The 17,372-nt window shown below is 45.2% G+C and overlaps 1 protein-coding gene across 1 annotated transcript in view; it reads right to left on the minus strand.

The window, feature by feature from the left end:
* LOC144825191 (mucin-2-like) overlaps positions 1-17,372 on the minus strand; it is a 1,014,272-nt gene that overhangs the window by 839,011 nt on the left and 157,889 nt on the right. The window contains exon 2 of the mRNA XM_078684042.1: positions 13,146-13,226. Coding sequence (XP_078540168.1) covers positions 13,146-13,179 — 34 coding nt within the window. The 5' untranslated portion in view covers positions 13,180-13,226. The remainder of the gene's footprint in view (positions 1-13,145; positions 13,227-17,372) is intronic.

Below are 17,372 nucleotides of genomic sequence, written 5' to 3' on the forward strand. Positions count from 1 at the left end.
TACTGCTCACCACCAGCTCCAGCTGAAGCTAACTGTTGCACAGGACTGCTGAATGCTTTTGGGTTTTCTGTCTTGTCTCCACTGGGAGTGTATAAGACTGCTCTGAGAGTCTTTTTGGGGGCAATCTGTAGTGACTGAAGAGCTGAGGGTGCTGGGACACCTTTGACTCTGAATAATCCTTGGTGGGACTTCTAATGCTCATATTCTCTAGCTGGGCCTAACCTGGAATGCTCAGTCAAGTAAATAGGAAATATCCCCAATCTGTAGGTAGAAGAGCAGGATGCTGGTGCCCACACGAACAGAGCTAAAATACAAATATTTTTAAGAGACTTTGAAGAGTATGTTGTTATTTAGTGTTTACTGTATTTCGCTTTGTGTGTGTGTATAAATACTACTTTTTCTAAAAGTGATTACATTTCTGGACATTCATTTATTGAGGTTGCTGACAGTACCCTAAGTTGTGAACCTCTGTTTATCCTACTCCTAGCCCCTTCCCAAGAAGCCTTTGACTACTCGACTCGTACTACCACTGAGAATCAAGTACATAATGGGTACTTGGCTCAGTTGCTCAGAGTCCAAAGTAGGCAGGGCTACGAGGCATCTGGAGTAAAAGGTTAGAACCACCATGACTGGGCCTCTTAGCTCCTGCTTGCATCGTGACCCTCTGAAAGGGGTTTGACAACTAGGAGTTCAAGGTGCAGGTGTGGCATTGGCCATTTTCAATTTACACCGGTAACACAATAAGTCCAGTTTTACATATCAAGTCTGTACACATAAATAATGGAAAACACTGGGTTGTAAATAAACCTCAATTAGGAACCAGTTTAAGATACTGGATCTAAGGGAAGAGGCTGTGGTAAACTCCGAGGAGGGAACCATGTTAGGAACCCAGGAGGAGAGCCCAGCAGAATCAGGCTCTCAAATGCCCTTAGCACACATCTATCCCAGACACACGCAGAGTGTATTCCCTAATGTACTTTCTAGAGTTTCCCAGAGAATCCCGGTCTGTCGCTGGCAGCCGACACGTTTTCACATGACCAACTGCTAAGAACCTTACATAATAAAGGACTTCATTCTAAAACCCTTTAATGGTTCAACTCCTTTCTGCTGAACAGAACCCAATCAGTATGAATGGGTTCATTCTCTTCCAACCCCAAAACCATCAAATGCAGTGTTCCGCAGGGAGACTACCTCAGTGCATCCCAATTTAATGCTTATGTCTCCCCCCTGGCTACGATTAGTAGGAAATAGAGTTTCAAAACCTGGTCATTCGCGGATGATACCCAGTTGTTGATTGCGTTTGAGGCCACCAAAAGCAATCTGAGCCACTGCCTTTCAGAAACTGCGGACTGGATGTCAGTCCATTGCCTGAAATTAAATGCCGATAAATCAGAAATACTTCTCTTCGGCAATGCACCTTCAGTCTGGGACACAACTTGGTGGCCTCAGCCATTGGGCGCTGCCCCTATGCCCAAATGTGTGGTGAACAATTGGGGTATCCTTGTAGATAATGCACTAAACATGAAGTACCAAGTCCGAGGTCTCAGTGGGAAAAGCTTTGCTACGCTAAAACTACTTAGGAGACTCTTCAGGTGGATCCCTTTACACTGGAGGAAAACCATTACCCAGGCCCTACTGAGCAGCAATCTGAACTACGGGAACGTGCTTTATGTTGCATAAACTTGTCCCCAGAATACTGCAGGACAACTGGACTTTCCCTCTCGTGACCTTAGGTCTAGCAGCCTCGCTCTATCCAAAACTCCACACATCAAAAGAGCTAGAACGGCGGGCCGCTCCTCCACCTACCTGGCAGCTCCTCATTGGAACAGCCTCCCGTTGGAGCTTCGTCTCATGAAAAATCATGTGAGTTTCAGAAAGAAACTGAAGACGTGGTTCTTCCCAGTACTCAAGTAATGATATCCTCGGATCATGGACTCTAAACCCGATGTACTTAGCACACACCACATTCTACTCTAAACAGTATTTCTGTCTATCCTAGCGCTGTGATGTCCCTTGGGATGAATGTCACACTTTATAAAACATTAATACAAATACACTTCCCCTTTTAGTTTCTAGCATATCCCTGGGGTGTACACCAACTCAAATTACTAGGGTACCACTGTCAACAATTCTAGCAGTAAATCCCTTGGTTAGGTTGGTCTAGCAGAGACCTTGAACTTTCAGTTGCTTCTCCAGAAAGCTAAAACTGAGTGAATGAAGAAGGCCAGACAGTTTCAGAGGGAGATGCCGAGGCTAGCTTACCAGGAACAAATAAGAAAGGAGGCGAGAGAGACAGGAGGAATGGGCCCAGGAAGAGAAATTGTGAGAAAGGGAAGAGAATCTTAAAGAAAGGGAGGAGCGGGAAAAGGAAAGCAAAAAGAAAAGAGAGCTGGAGAGGAAAAAGAGCTCTTGTGAAAGAGAGACAGAGAGAGAGAGAAAGAGACAGAGAAAGAGATAGAGCTTAGGATGGCAGCCATGACCTCTCTTCATTTGGGATAAATGGCTTTACCTGCACTTCAGGCCAAGTTGTGGCCTTTGTTCCAAGAGATCTTGTGCATTTGTATGTTGAAGGATAGGTAATCTTGGAATAGTTTGTATGCTTTGCAGTTACTTGCAAGGTACATGGCTTGAATAAGATGTGTAAGGCAGATGACTCCATGGGGTGCTTGCCATTTAAAAGGACAGCATTCATTGGAAGGATAGCTGTGGCAGGTCAGATGTTCTATGAGAGAAGTAAGGAGGCTCTAATTCAATCAATCAATCAGAACATTTGTAAAGTGCACTACTTACCTGTGAGGGTCTCAAGGCGCTGGGGGTGGGGGGGTGGGATGCTGCTACTGCTCGAAAAGCCAGGTTTTGAGGAGTCTTCTGAAGGTCAGCAGGTTTTGGGTCTGCCGTAGGGGGATGGGGAGGGTGTTCCAGGTCTTGGCGGCGAGGTAGGAGAATTATCTGTCGCCAGGGGTCGCTCTTTGGATGCGGGGGACTGTGGCGAGGGCGAGGTCGACAGAGCAAAGCTGGAGGTTGGGGTTGTAGAAGATGAGTCATCTGTTGAGGTATGCTGGACCGGTGTTGTGGAGTGCCTTGTGTGTGTGGGTAAGGAGCTTGAAAGTGATCCTCTTGTTGATGGGGAGCCAGTGCAGGTCTCTCAGATGGGGTATGAAGTATCTGCGGCGAGGAATGTCCAGGATCAGGCATGCAGAGGCGTTCTGAATGCATAGAAGTAGTTTCAGGAGTTTGGCCAAGGTTTCTGCGTAGAGGGCGTTTCCGTAGTCCAACCTGCTGCTGATGAGGGCCTGGGTGACATTTCTTCTTGTTTCGGTGGGGATCCACCTGTAGATCTTGCGGAGCATGCAGAGTGTGTTGAAGCAGGAGGATGAGACGCCATTGACCTGCTTTTTCATGGAGAGGGTGGAGTCGAGGATGAACCCTAGGTTGCGTGCGTGGTTGGTGGGTGTTGGAGCTGTTCCCAGTGTGGTCAGCCACCAGGAGTCGTCCCAGACCAAGGGGGTGGGTCCAAGGATGAGGACTTCCGTCTTGTCCGAGTTTAGCTTCAGTCAGCTGTTCTTCATCCTCTCAGCTTTCATTCCTTCGTGGAGGTTGGTTTTAGCGTTGTGGGGGTCCTTGGTGAGGTAGAGGATCAGCTGGGTGTCGTAGGCGTAGGAGATGAGGTTGAGGTCATGCAGTCGGGCAACGTGGGTGAGAGGTGCCATGTAGACGTTAAACAGTGTTGGGCTGTGGGATGAGCCATGGGGTACGCCGCAAATGATCTTGGTGGCTTCAGATCGGAAAGGGGGAGGCGGACACTCTGGGTTCTGCCAGAGAGGAAAGAGGTGGTCCAGTCCAGTCTTCTCTTGGATCCCAGCATCGTGGAGGCATATGTGTAGGGTGCGGTGGCAGACCGTGTCGAAGGCGGCTGACAGGTCCAGTAGGATGAGGGCCGCGGTTTCTCCATTGTCTAGCAGGGCCTTGATGTCATCAGCGGCGGCGATGAGGGTAGTTTCGGTGCTGTGGTTGTTGCGGAACCCGGTCCGGGATGGAGCCAGGAATCTGTTCTACTCGAGGTAGTGGGTCAGTTGTTTGTTGACCGTCTTCTCCTCCGGGAACAGAGAGATGGGACGGAGGTTCTTGAGGTCCTTGGGGTCAGCCTTAGGTTTTTTGAGTAAGGCGTTGATCTCTGTGTGCTTCCAGCACTCAGGGAAGGTCTCTCTCTTGAAGAATATGTTGATGGCTTTCCGGAGATGGGTTGCAATGGTGGTGCTGGCTTTGTAGAAGATGTGGTGTGGGCATGGGTCTGACGGAGATCCGGAGTGGATAGTGTTCATGATTTTGATGGTGTTGTCATCGTTTATGTTGGTCTAGGAGAGCAGGGGGTCGGTGCAGATAATGGTCGTGGGGGCGGAGGTCTCAGTGGTTGTCAGGCGGTTGTGGCATTGAAGCTGTCGTCGATGACTGCGATCTTGCGAAGGACGAAGGTGACAAGGGAGTCGCACAGGTCTTGCAAAAGTGGGATGTCGTTGGTGTTGGGGCTGGGGTTGGAGAGTTCCTTCACGATGTTGAAGAGCTCTTTGCTGTTGTGTGTGTTGTTGTCTAGGCTGTCTTTGAAGGAGGCCCTTTTGCCGGATCTGATTAGGTGATGGTGTCTGCGCGTGGCGTTCTTGTGGGCTGCGTAGCTGTCTGGTGTTCGTTCACGGTGCTATTTCTTCTCTAGCTTTCGGCAGGTTTGCTTGGAGTCCTGGAGGTCTTCAGTGAACCAGCTGGTTTTCTTTCTGGTGTGACTGTTGGAGGGTTTCTTGATCGGGGCGATGGTGTTGGCGCAGTCATCGATCTACTGTCTGAGGTTGCAGGCGGCGGTGTTGTGGTCAGTGGGTTTGGTGGGTGGGCTCCGGGCAAGGGTGGTGGTTAGCTGGTCTTCCGTGACTTTGCTCCAGCAGGGGCGGGGGATCTGTTGGGTGCGATGGTGTGTTTTGGGTTTCCACAAAATGATGTGGATGCAACGATGGTCAGTCCAGTGGAGTTCGGTGGGGTAGTTGAAGGAGACGTGGGAGCTTGCGGAGAAGATGGGGTGAAGCGTGTGGCCGGCAGAGTGGGTGGGTGTTGTGATGAGTTGTCTGAGTCCGAGGTTGGTGAGGTTGTCAATCAGGGTGGTGGAGTTGGTTTTGTTGTTGTTCTCGAGGTGGAAGTTCAGGTCTCCGAGGAGGATGTAGTCCATGGAGGCGAGGGCGTGTGTGCTGACGAAGTCGGCGATGGAGTCGCTGAACTGTGGTCAGGGTTCGGGGTGTCTGTAGACAAGGGTTCCTCTGAGGGTAGTGTTGGGATCGGTGTGGATCTGGAAGTGCAGGTGTTCGGCAGTGCTGAGGGTGTTGTCGGTGTTGGTCAAGACTCTGGAAGTATTCCTGTGGACAAAGGCGATTCCTCCTCCTACTCCGTTGGTGCGGTCCCTGCGGGAGAATTTGTAGCCGTCCATGATGGCTATGGCGATGTGGGTTGCCTAGGAGGGGTTCAGCCAGGTCTCCGTCAGGAAGGCGATGTCTGGGGAGGTTGAGTCGAGTAGGTCCCAGAGTTCAACAGCGTGTTTGCGGGCAGAGCAGGTGTTGAGAAGAATGCATCTGAGATAGTTGCGTTCTTTCCTGGTGGGTGGGTTGGCGGGTCGGATGCTGGTGAAACTGCAGTTCCGGCAGGAGAAGGGTCCTTGGGTGCGCTTCGGGCAGCCAGGAAGCATGTGTGCTATCATCCGGCGTTGAGTGCGTGGAGGGTGCTGGCATCATAGCGGAGACGGGCTAATTGGAAGGTAAGGGCTGAAGTTAGTTCAGTACCTTTATAGGTTCAAGGAATGCAAGATAGCGGCTGGTGTTCAGCGAGATTGGAATGAGTTGGCGAATTGGGTAGAGGTCAAGAAAACTCAGTCCCTTAACCAGTTAATGATGACAGAGTGCGTCAGAGAGAGTGCTCTACCCCGATTAAGCAATACATGTCAAATCAGACAGAGAAGGATCCAGGGCAGCTTGCAATGTTGGCTGACAAGTGGTTAGCTACCAGGGTGAACAAAGGGCAAAAGCAGGACAATTATAAGCCATAGGGTGAGAAGAACTCTCCCCATTCCGGTTCTAAACCTGAGGGGAAGGGTCAGGATTATTCCCATAAGAGCAAAGGAGGGCCCAGGAAAAATGGAAATGGTAATAGTGTTTACAGTATGGAGCATCATGAGAAATAAGGACAGGGAAGTTTTTCCAAGTCCAAGGTGGTAACGTGCTACACATGCCACCAAGTGGTACATTCAAGAAAGACTGTCAGGAGAAAGACCCTGTATCAGCTGTACCTGTGATTGTGAGTAGGTATCACATGGGTGAAGTGACCTAGGAGGGTCCTGTTGCGCTGAACCTCGTGGCTATGGATATTTGGGAGAGGGTGACCACATTCATCCTAACACAATGGGGTTTGTGCAGGAAGCTAGTATCAAAGGGAGGAAAGTGCCTGCCCTGAAGGAAGCTGGAGCCTTCTAGGCATCACTTAAGCCTAAGGAGACTCTTACTGGTTCTAGGAACACGGGTTTGGTTGCCAGTGGTGAGATCATGGAGTTGCCAGGTTGAGCTTTAGCTCAACTGCAAGGTGGCCATGTTCAATGTTCCGGTAAGGTAAAAGCATGGTGCTGGTTGTCTCTTGGGCAATGATTCGATTGTCCCTGGCTTGCTGCTAGCATGATAAGCTTTTATGGCTTGGACCAATCAGCTTGGATGACCAGATCACAGGCTGCACATCTTTTCTCCGGAAGAGACTAGAACTGTTCCCAGTTTGTAGGCACCAGAATACGGTAGTTTGCAGTAAAGGGCAGACTTCTGGAATTCATTGGCCATGTAGGACATTGCTTCTGTTCCAGAAGGAGGGAAGAATGACATTCCTGTAGTGGACCAGGTGCTGGAGTCAGGGTAGCTTTCAGAGCTGCATGGTTTGTTAGCTGCTCAGGAAGTGTTCTACAAGGCACAGGAATAGTGCCCGATGCTTGTAGGGCTTTATAAGGAAGCCTTGCATTAGTTGCATTAGTTGGTCCATTTGACCAGCTCTCACCATCAGGCAACAAGTATATCTTGGTTGCGGTGGATCAAGCAATCAGGTATCCTGAACCGGTACCTTTGAGGAGCATGACTGCACAGGTGGTAGTGAGAGCTCTTCTAGGGATTTGTTTTTAGGGTTGGATTCCCAAGCATGGTAATATCAAGTTGGGGAATTAATATCATCTCCTCTGACATTGAGAGAGTTCTGGAAGGAAGCTGGTGTGATATACCACTTCTCCACAGCACACCACCCACAAACCAATTGTTTGGTGGAGCGGTTTAACAAAAAGCTGAAGAGCATGATGGAAACCTCAGAAGGATTTGCGATCTTATTTTGATATGTCTCTTGTTTGCTAATGTGGAGTTCTGATGAAGTTAGCATGGTTCAGTCACTTTGAGCTTCTGTATGTGCACCAAGTTCAGCGTCCACTTGCCGCTGTAAGAGAAGGGTAGGGAGGCACCTCAGAGTTTCCACAAAAAGGTGTGGTGGACTATAAAATTGGCCTCAGGAAGTTGATGGGGCAAAATATGATTTTGCTATGTTCGCCCTAAGTGGCTAAGGGTATGCCCAGACGTGGGTATCTTGTTTGCTGTGCCACTGCATTCAAGCTAGCCTGGCTGATGAGGGGTGATATCCCGAAACCAGAACCAGGATGCTTGTTTCCGTTCCAGGCAGGACCTGGCCTGGCATTTCGGGCTGAATTCTTCCCATGGGGAGCAGGATCAAGACTGATTTGCATATGGCTGAGTCCAAACTGGGGTGGCATGGTTAGCAAAAGAATGATGGATTTAACCCAGATCTCTTTACTGAGGGTGAGTTTTTGAAAAGTTTCAGTATTCCGTTCATCATCTGGGTGTTTTTGCAATACATTAGCCCAGCAAATGAAAATCTTCAGGCTAGCCGAACGCTGATGAATTAATGAAAAGACCAGAAAGCTACGTTGACTGGGTGTCAGAAATGTCAGGAGGAGTTGGTGCTGACGTCTATTTTATTTAGGGATCTGTAGAACAAATGGTGTGGGACATACAAGTAGTTCAGAAGGTTTCTGGGAGAAACTACTTCGTGGACATAGTTGCCAGAAGGGATCCAAGGAGGATGTTTCATATAAGCAGGCTGAAATCCTATTTCCTGAAAGAGCACATAGTTGAACATCATGGCTCTGGTAGGGGAAGTTGAGGAAGACAGTGAGCTTCTTCCTGACTCACTGCATTGTGACATAAGGGATGGCACTGTGGAAGGGGTTCAGTTAGCCTACTGAGCTAACGTCTGAGCAGCAGAGAGTACAGAGAGTTGTTGGGACATTTTCCAGTCTCTTTTTACTGGTTCCAGGGTTGACACCAATCTGTGCGCATGACATAGACACAGGAAACAGACTGGCATTAAAGAACGGAATGTACAAAATGTTTAACTGGGTTCAGGTGCATTAAGGCGATAGTAGCGAAGATGTTTTCCTGGGGGTCGTTGAGAAATCTCTTATTCTGTGGTCTAGTGGTCTAGTCATATGGTACTAGTATCCAAGCAAGGGTCTACTGACTTGTACTTCTGTGTGGGCTACTGAGCCCTCAATAAGGTGACAAAGACCAATGCCCATCCAGTTCCAAGAGCGGGAGAGCTTATGGATTGATTAGGTGCTGTAAAGCACTTGAGCACCTTTGACCTGACCAGTGGGTATTGGCAGTTTACTTTAGCACCAAGTGCCAGAGAAACACTGCATTTGCTATTCCAGAAGGGTTGTATTAGTTTAAGGTGATGCCCGTTGAAATGCTCCTGCTACTTTTCAACCCCTGCTGAACCATGTTCTCGCAGAGCTGCGGGAGTTCTGTGTGGGCTACCTAGATGATATTGCATTATTTAGCAATTCATAGCAGAACCACTGAGACACCTACGGCAGGTGTTGGCTAGGATACTGGAGATGAAACTGACAATCAAGGTAACCAAGTGTCAGGGCCGCCTTCTGTAGTCCATCTTAGATATGAGGTGGGGAACAGGAAGATCTTCTCATTAGATGGATGCCACAACTGTGACGGCATGGAAAGTGCCAACTGCCAAGAGTGAAGTAAGGACCTTTTTAGGGCTCACCGAGTATTACAGGTACTTTGTGGCCACCTATGGACGTATAGTTGCCTCATTGACTGCATTGACCTCCAAGACGTAGCCCAGAAAAGTGATCTGGACTGAGGAGTGTCATAAAGCATTTTAGGAACTGGAGACGCCACTATCCACTGCTCCAGTACTGAAAACACATGTCTATAGTCAACCATTCATTATACAGATGGATGCCTCTTACAAGGGAGTTGGAACAGTTTTAGATTAACTGGTGAACAAGGGTCAAGAGCATTCAGTAGCCTCTATTTGTAGGAGGTTACTATCCACTGGGCAGCTTTTGAGAAGGAGTGCTTTTTGATAGTGTGGGGCTTGCTTAAGTTCCACCCTTACTTATTTGGTAATAGGTTTGTAGTGCAAATGGATCATGAGCAATTGAAGTGCTGGGTGGCGGGAGAGAATCCCAAGTTTCTGAGATGGTCTATCTCTTTGCAAGGATTAGATTTTGTAGTGTAGCACAGAGCTGGATAGAGCCAGTGGGATGCTGATGGAAATTCCCGTCGGTCTTACCGATCAGATGACCCAAATTGTTCAGGTTAGAAGTAGATTTAGGGTTGTCTGATGTGTGAGAACCATTTGTTAGAACAGAAAAGTACCTCTCATGGTAATGGGTGTGAACCCAGGCCCTGAGTGCCCCAGTTCTGTTGATATCTGGATCTTTGGTAACGATTTATTGGTCATGTGCGAACATGGATCATGTGTGTACTTCCTAACCAAGAACTGTCTCATGGATTGCGGTCTTGCTAAAGACAGGAGGGGCACCCAAACATTATCAATGAGTAGTGGTAGGCTACCGCCCTCACCAAGAGTTAAGCAGCATGAGCAAAGTGGTGGGGTGGCAGCATGCAGAGTTTTCAAGTAATAATAATCAGTAGAGTGAACAGGACTTCTTACTGTGTCACTAGAGTGGTTCCTCCTGGCCCACTTGTTTAAAGTACTGCTACTGTGTACTTAACTCTAACGGGGTCTGTATTGAACTGTAAGCAGAGCTGGGCAGCACCAACAGATAAATCAGGCCTGTGTGTTTTAATCTATATTTGCATATGTGGTGGGTGCACTGAACAGTTAATAACGATCATTCATGGAGACAGCGACGTTTTAAGGCCCTTGAATCATTCTTAAGCAGAATGTTTTAAATACTGTTTACCTTGAATTTATTTTTAAATGTGGGTAATGCATGAGAGTCTCTTCCACACATTTTGCAGAAATTGTGTTTATGTTTCATTCAACAAACATAAAAAAGTTTCTCTTAGATCAAAACAGAACCACACATATGAGAACTGACAGGGTGTCACAGAGATTATTTACAGTAATATTAGTGGGCTGCTGCTGTGGTTCAATATTAAATCGTTAATGCAGCAAAAGAATGTAAAAACATTTTCTATTTCACATTACCAAAATTGTTTATTCACTATTCGTCATGTATTTAGCCAGAGTACAAACCAGTTTTACTTAATTACAATGTCCATGCGTAAGGTTTCCATGCCTATGAACATAGATGTATGCCATTCGCAAATCAGTCCCTGATTAACACACCATCATCAAACTGAATGAGTATTTACATTAGTACAGCACACAAATGGTGCCATATATGCAAAAAAGCATTATAATGAGAACTACTCACAGCACCAAATGTGGTCACATTATATTGTATCTTTGTGAAACAACAGTTTGCATTTTTATCTTCTCCTTTCCCCCTTTTTATTCTTTTTTCCCAAGCTATTGGCAGAACTGTAAGCTATAATTTTGTCTATTAAATGAAATAATGACGAAGATGGGTAAGTGAAACAAACGTATCCAATTGTTAGAGCAATCCACCCATGATCGCTAATTACCACAGTCCTGATGAAAGTCCACCAATCTTTAAAGACACTCATGGACTGAAACATGTTGACCATTGAAAGAATCACCATTTAGGTGCGGTGGACCACTCACACATCCACCAGAGCACCACACACTGTTTTTAATCTTACCCCTTCTTGACGAATTAAACAAAGTGCATATGAAAGGAGGTATTTTTAACCATTCACTTTTCACGCAAAAAACCCAAACAAAATCAAGACCGTCACAGAACCAGATGGTCTCCCTCCAGGTGGAGGAAGGTTGGCTGCCTTGAGAACGTGAAACTCATGCGGAAAAGGACTCAATGCTCAAACCAACCACTTAACCTCTTCTAGTGGAGAACCAAGATATACAGCTACCCATGAGTTAGAGTGTATGAGTGCCTTTGTACAACACGCGTAAGCCCTGGAAATGTGGGGGGGAGGGGTGCAGGGGTGGTGCCAGAGCTCTTTAGGCTGTAAGTGCATAAGACTATGTTAAGCATGATGAGTGTGCCCCTGCATATCATAGATGTGCTCCTAGTACATCATAGCAATACAATAGCTAATGTGTAGGTAGTAACACATACAGACACATCTGCTTTAACAGCGGTTTACAATTTGATTAATCCATCACCTATTGCTGTTCATTTTGCTTCAATAATGTCACCTACTATGATGTGCTTCCTATCACGCTAGGAGGGCACGATGTCACTTCCACTACTCATGATATTTTGTGAAACAGACAGCCATGCTCTTCTCCCTTCACTGTGGGTCAAAGTCAGAAAAAATAAGACCCTGTCCCAAATATTAGTGCCAAGGAGATACAGTGTACAATGTTTCCTCTCTGCGAGAGGACTGGTGTATTATTAGTGTCGCTCTTTTTTACATTTAAACTTTTTTAATTATTTAAAAGTACACATATTTTAGCGCCGAAATACTTCGTCATGACTAAGTCCGAGAGAAATTTTAACTACTCAGGTTTCATTTCAGTTATTATGCATTGTTCTTACAAAATTACACGAATATGCTAGCTTGGTTAATTTACAGTAATTTTGGACACAAATCCTACTGCAAGAGCACAGGAACAACGAATTATTAGAGAGCGAGCGGCTGCTGGCTACTGCTGTTCATGTCCTGTAGCATTTAGTGCTATTTTTTTTGTGGAAAATGCATCATTTGGTCAATTTTTAATGTGAGGGTGTATTAAGAAAACAGTGCTATATGCTGGATTATGCTTCAAAACACAAGTACGAGTAATTACAAGTAAGTTTGCATTCATTACTAGTAATTATTCTAGAGAGAATTACACCAGTTACGCTAGAGAGAACTGCGCCAGTTACTTGGCAATCCGAGTGGATTTGGAATCTAGAATAGTAAATGCTCCATTCAAGGAAGACAGTGGCTGATCCTCGTAGGTGTGGTTAAAAAATACCTTGACATAATCTTCACTGTTGATGTGCAGTATTTGTGTTCCTTCACACCTGTTCTAAAATACATGATTGCACATAACAATAGCCCTATGGTTGTGAAGCCCTACAAGTCACCTACAAAACTCCCAAAAGAAGAATATCTAAATCAGCATAGTGTTGTGCTGTGTATTGCATTGCTGTGAATATTTTCAGTACAATCAGTTCTTAGTGAACATCTGCGAGATCAAGAACAATGGTAGCCCTGCCGCAGCCAGCGCCGAACAGGTAGATAATGCGACAAGCCGCCAGTATCTGGCATGTGATGGACCATCGGCTCTTCAGAAGCATTGACCAGGTGGAAATCAGTGCCCATGGAACCAGTCTTCTCCTGACCACAGTGATAGTCCAGGACATCAGCAGGTTAATTTTGGCCTTTCACCTGTAGCTAATGGGAATGACCAGTGGTGTAGCTGGGGAGGGGCTTGGGGGAGGGGGGCACTTTTTTAGGGGGCGGAGAAAGTGTGCAAGTTGTATCTGTCAACTACCACCCCACCTCTGTGAACAAATCGTATGTCATAGCCACCACCCCAAAGGAACAAGTCGTCTGTAGGTCACCCAACCCCCGCTCTTACATGCATAAGGAGGGAAACTCAGAGGCCACCCTCCCTAGGTGGCAATAGGTTTGTCTACTTCACTTGGAAGATCTTCCACCAAGGAAATGGTCCCACAGAGAGAAAATCCCACATTTTGCAGCACTCACCAAAAGTGAAATATGGAGAGTCTACTGATCTCATCCCTGATTGGTCGGATTCGTCTTCCTCATAGCATTCCTCGGCTTCAGCTAGAAGGATATTAAAATACGAGAGAATGAACACAGTTCCTTAAATCCTACTTCACAGAACATTCCTGTTTACCTTTATTGAACATACGCCACTATACAGAGAAAGCATTATATTTTCAGGAAAACCATGTTCGAACAGCACAGTTAACAAAAAGAAAGAGCTGCAAGTACTGTGTGATGTAAATCACTGTTTGCAGTACTGGAACATATAAACACATGCTTGAGGGTATAATACTCATTTATAAGTTCCGATCAAGCTTCCTTTTATGTATTAAATAATGAGTTTTTTGTAAAAAGTTATCTATCGCCTTTTAGGTATTTCAAAGTACTGACAGAAAGAAAGCAAATATAGACTAGAGATGAGACTGGGAAGATTTTCACAGTGGTATAAGTCATTAACAAGTCTAATTTTCTCCAATCCCGACCCCAGACGTTTATTCAGTTCCACTAAAGGCAACTTTCAATACCTGTATTTTCCATTTTTTCCTCAGCTACATAAAGTTGGGTTCAGATCTTATGATGCAGTTGAGTCTATGGCCCTGTACCACCAAAGATTTGACTCAATGGGGATATTCACAATGAAGGCGTTAGACTTCTTGGCTTTACGCCTCTTTCCACCACTTCGGAAAAGCAAGGGTGCACCATATTCACAAGGGCATGGTGCAGCCTTGCATTTCCCCCTTCAATGGCGCTAAGTTTTACAACTTAACACCAATGCAGACACTGTTGCACCAGAGTGCAAGGGTGTCTGCAAGCAGGGAGGTTTGTTTATGTGCAGGAAGGTGTCCCTTCCTGCACATAAACAAACCTAAAATGCCAGTTTGTAACTTACATGTGTGCTGACTCATGCAGCACACATGTAAGTTACAAAATGGCATTTTTAATAAAAGGTTTGTATATGTATTGGAAGGGACACCTTCCTGTACATAAACAAACCATGGCATTTTGCATTTTCCATGTGTGCTGCACAAGGCAGCACACATGGAAAATGCAAAAACGAGAAGAAATAAAGCATTTCTCCTCGCATCGCTAACTTAAGACCAGGGTTTTCCTGGTCTTAAGTTTGGCGTTATTTCCTATTTACGCTGCCCTTGTGAATAGGGGGCAGCGTACATATCAATGGGTGTTGAGGTGGAACGCCCACAACAACATCCACTGCACGCCCCTTTCAAGCTAAACACAGCGTGAAAGGGGGCCTATTCACAAGGCAGCCTTGTGATATCGACACTACAACGTCACTGAAAGTGACATTGTGGAGGCGATAGGGGCTTGTGAATATGCCCCAATGAGTTATCATCTTAGGGCAAACGTTTTAGGACCACAGTGCACTTTTTAGCACAGCAAACATTCGGGACCCACCTAGCTTTAATGGACATGAGGCAGATGATTTTTTAATGTGACTAAAGCGTTGTGTGGTAGCACACAGTCATTTACAGAAAGCACAATTTTCATTGAAATGACCACTACATTTTACACAGACTTACAGTTTTACTGATAAAACTATATGGCACACAAACGTGTGTAAATCGGTCTCTGTGAATAATTATCATTTATGCATCAGCAAGTGTCTTGATTTATTTCTGTCCCATTAAATTCTTTGTTTCCATCAACTTCAGGACACAAAAACATGCGCTTAATTTCCTAACTGCTGAATGTGTACAGTTCATTTACAGGTATTTACATTTTGTTGTGTGTTTTAACAAAATACATCCTACATCCTTTCCTTTCACACTTCCTGAACTCAACCTAGACTGTCACATAATTCACTTTACTTTTCTTTCTCTATCCTAAAAGTGAGAAGAAGTTTGTAAACACCAGTCCCCATAACCCATAATTTGTCAGAAGACATAGCTGGACAGTTGATGTCTGTCTTAGGAGCGCAGCACATGTGACCCACCAAAAATCGACTTGCGACCCATCAGTGGGTCGCAGCCCACAGTTTGGGAAACACTGTCATGGAGGATTGTTGGTTAATCAGAGGACACTTAGAGCTTGGCCCATAAAAGGGATATAGTTATATTTCACCTACTGCAGGTATGAATTTCTTTTCCGCCAGTGGGCTTTATGGACACTACATAGTATCTTGAAATTGATTCTAACTTCTATTGGGTGCCACTGAAGTGATGTAAGGGTGAGTTTGATTCTGTACTCATAAATCCAGAAGATAAGGCACATTCTGGCTGCTTGGTTTGGAAGTATTTCAAGGCTGGCAGTGAGTTCCTTAGCGAGACCAACAATGATGATATTTTAAGGAGTCAAGGTGCACCAGAATGTGGACTCTAATCAAGTAAACGTTTGTGGCGGCGTTGCCATTTCAGAGGAAGCCATATCATGTCTTAGGCACTCATTACAAGTTGTACATTGTAGCATACACATGATATCCGTTTTTATGAAATAAGTTCACGAGACTCACCCAGTCTTGTGAACACGGAAACCACGTCATTATAGGCAGGGGTATCAGTAGGAGGACTATGGGAGTTGTAGGCACTCGGGAACCACGAGTGGCTATCCAGGTGCGAGTGATTAGAGGGAGTGTCAAGGTTTGAACTAGAGGGAGTGCACTGCTTAAAAGGCGGGGAGGTATACAATCGAGCATCGATATTGTCAGTTTGGAAGAGGAGGATGTTTGAAAATCAAGCAGGTATGTCCTGAGATAAAATGTAGAGGGCTGTTAATTACGGATTGGTGAAAGGGGTGAAGGCATGTTTAAATAAGCGAATGCATGATGGAACAGGAGGATGTTAAGAATAAAGAAACACATGAGTACAACGTGGGATGGAGTTTAAAGGGGAGAAATGGGGGAAAGTTCAGTCGGTAGTTTGCAGGAACGCAATTAAGTGATGGAAATAAAGGGACAGTAAGATGATAGCGTTAAGGTAGTAGGTGCATTGGTTTGGAGGGAGGTTGAAGAATAAATAGAGCGAAAGGATGTTTGCAAATAGTGGGATGGGCCCCTGTCACAAATAATCAATGAAAAGAGTCCGCTTGCCGCGAGAGCGCTTATAAATGTAAAATAGACGGAAAGGATGAAATGTGAAATTGCATGTTTTTTGAAATTTTCGAAATTGTTCAATTTTATAAACAAGATGTGCTAAAGTATGTTTAATTATTTACAGTATTTCCCTGACGAAGGACCGGGTGGGTCCGAAATGCATTGGAAAATGAAATAAAATACTGCTTGTTAAGAACCACGCTTCTAGTTCGTGATTTTGGTCGAGAGGTTCGGATGGCCCGCCAGATCATGAGAAACTATGTAAATTAGCACTCCCATGCATGAGGGTGCAGAGAAAATGGATGATTGAATATTACAAATCAAAAAGAGAAACATGATAAGATTGTGAATAATAAATGAGGCATTGTTTAAATGAAGAAATGGATGCAAATGCGCTGTTTAAAAAGAAGGCTGTCGCCACTGAAGTGGGGCAAGAAGGTAGCCCCACAGTTTTGGAGACTCATTACAAGTGGGCCAGATTCAAAGACTGATCATTCCAATCCGTGGTTACCTATACAGGGGATATCAGTAACACATTGTGCTGAAACTACTGAAGGAAAACGAGTTGCTCCTGTATAGCCCACTATGCAATGTTTAATTACATGTGGGAATAAGTCCTTCTGCACCAGTTCCTGCATGTAACCCCATAACTGTGGAATTTGCACTGAGGACTAAGTCCTCCAAATAGGGCCTGGAGGATGCGTCCTTACAATCATGTGTGGGATTACCACACCCAGGAATACCAGGTGCACTAATAGTTTATCATTCCTGATGGGGCTGTGAACTCCCATTTCTGGCCCAATCTGGGAAACAGTCATCAACAATTTAGAGAGTAATCCCTTTTATAAAGGCACAAGGGATAGGGTTAAGCCAAACCAAAACAAACATACAGGACTTGTTATGATCCATAATTTCGCTATATGGATGCTTAATTATCAACCTAAGAACAACACATATAACTTTGATGTAAAAAATAACCATTATGCTCCAACCACTATATTTAGAATCTCATAAATATTTTAATGACACACATAAAATACTAGTGACATTTGTTAATATAATTGATAATCGATTGGACCAGATACGTCATCCAAAACATTTGGTCCAAAAATAACATAGAAAATAACTGTGTACAATCAATGTACTAAAATAGT

Source organism: Lissotriton helveticus, chromosome 3_1, assembly GCF_964261635.1.
Source record: "Lissotriton helveticus chromosome 3_1, aLisHel1.1, whole genome shotgun sequence".
Lineage (NCBI taxonomy): Eukaryota > Metazoa > Chordata > Amphibia > Caudata > Salamandridae > Lissotriton > Lissotriton helveticus.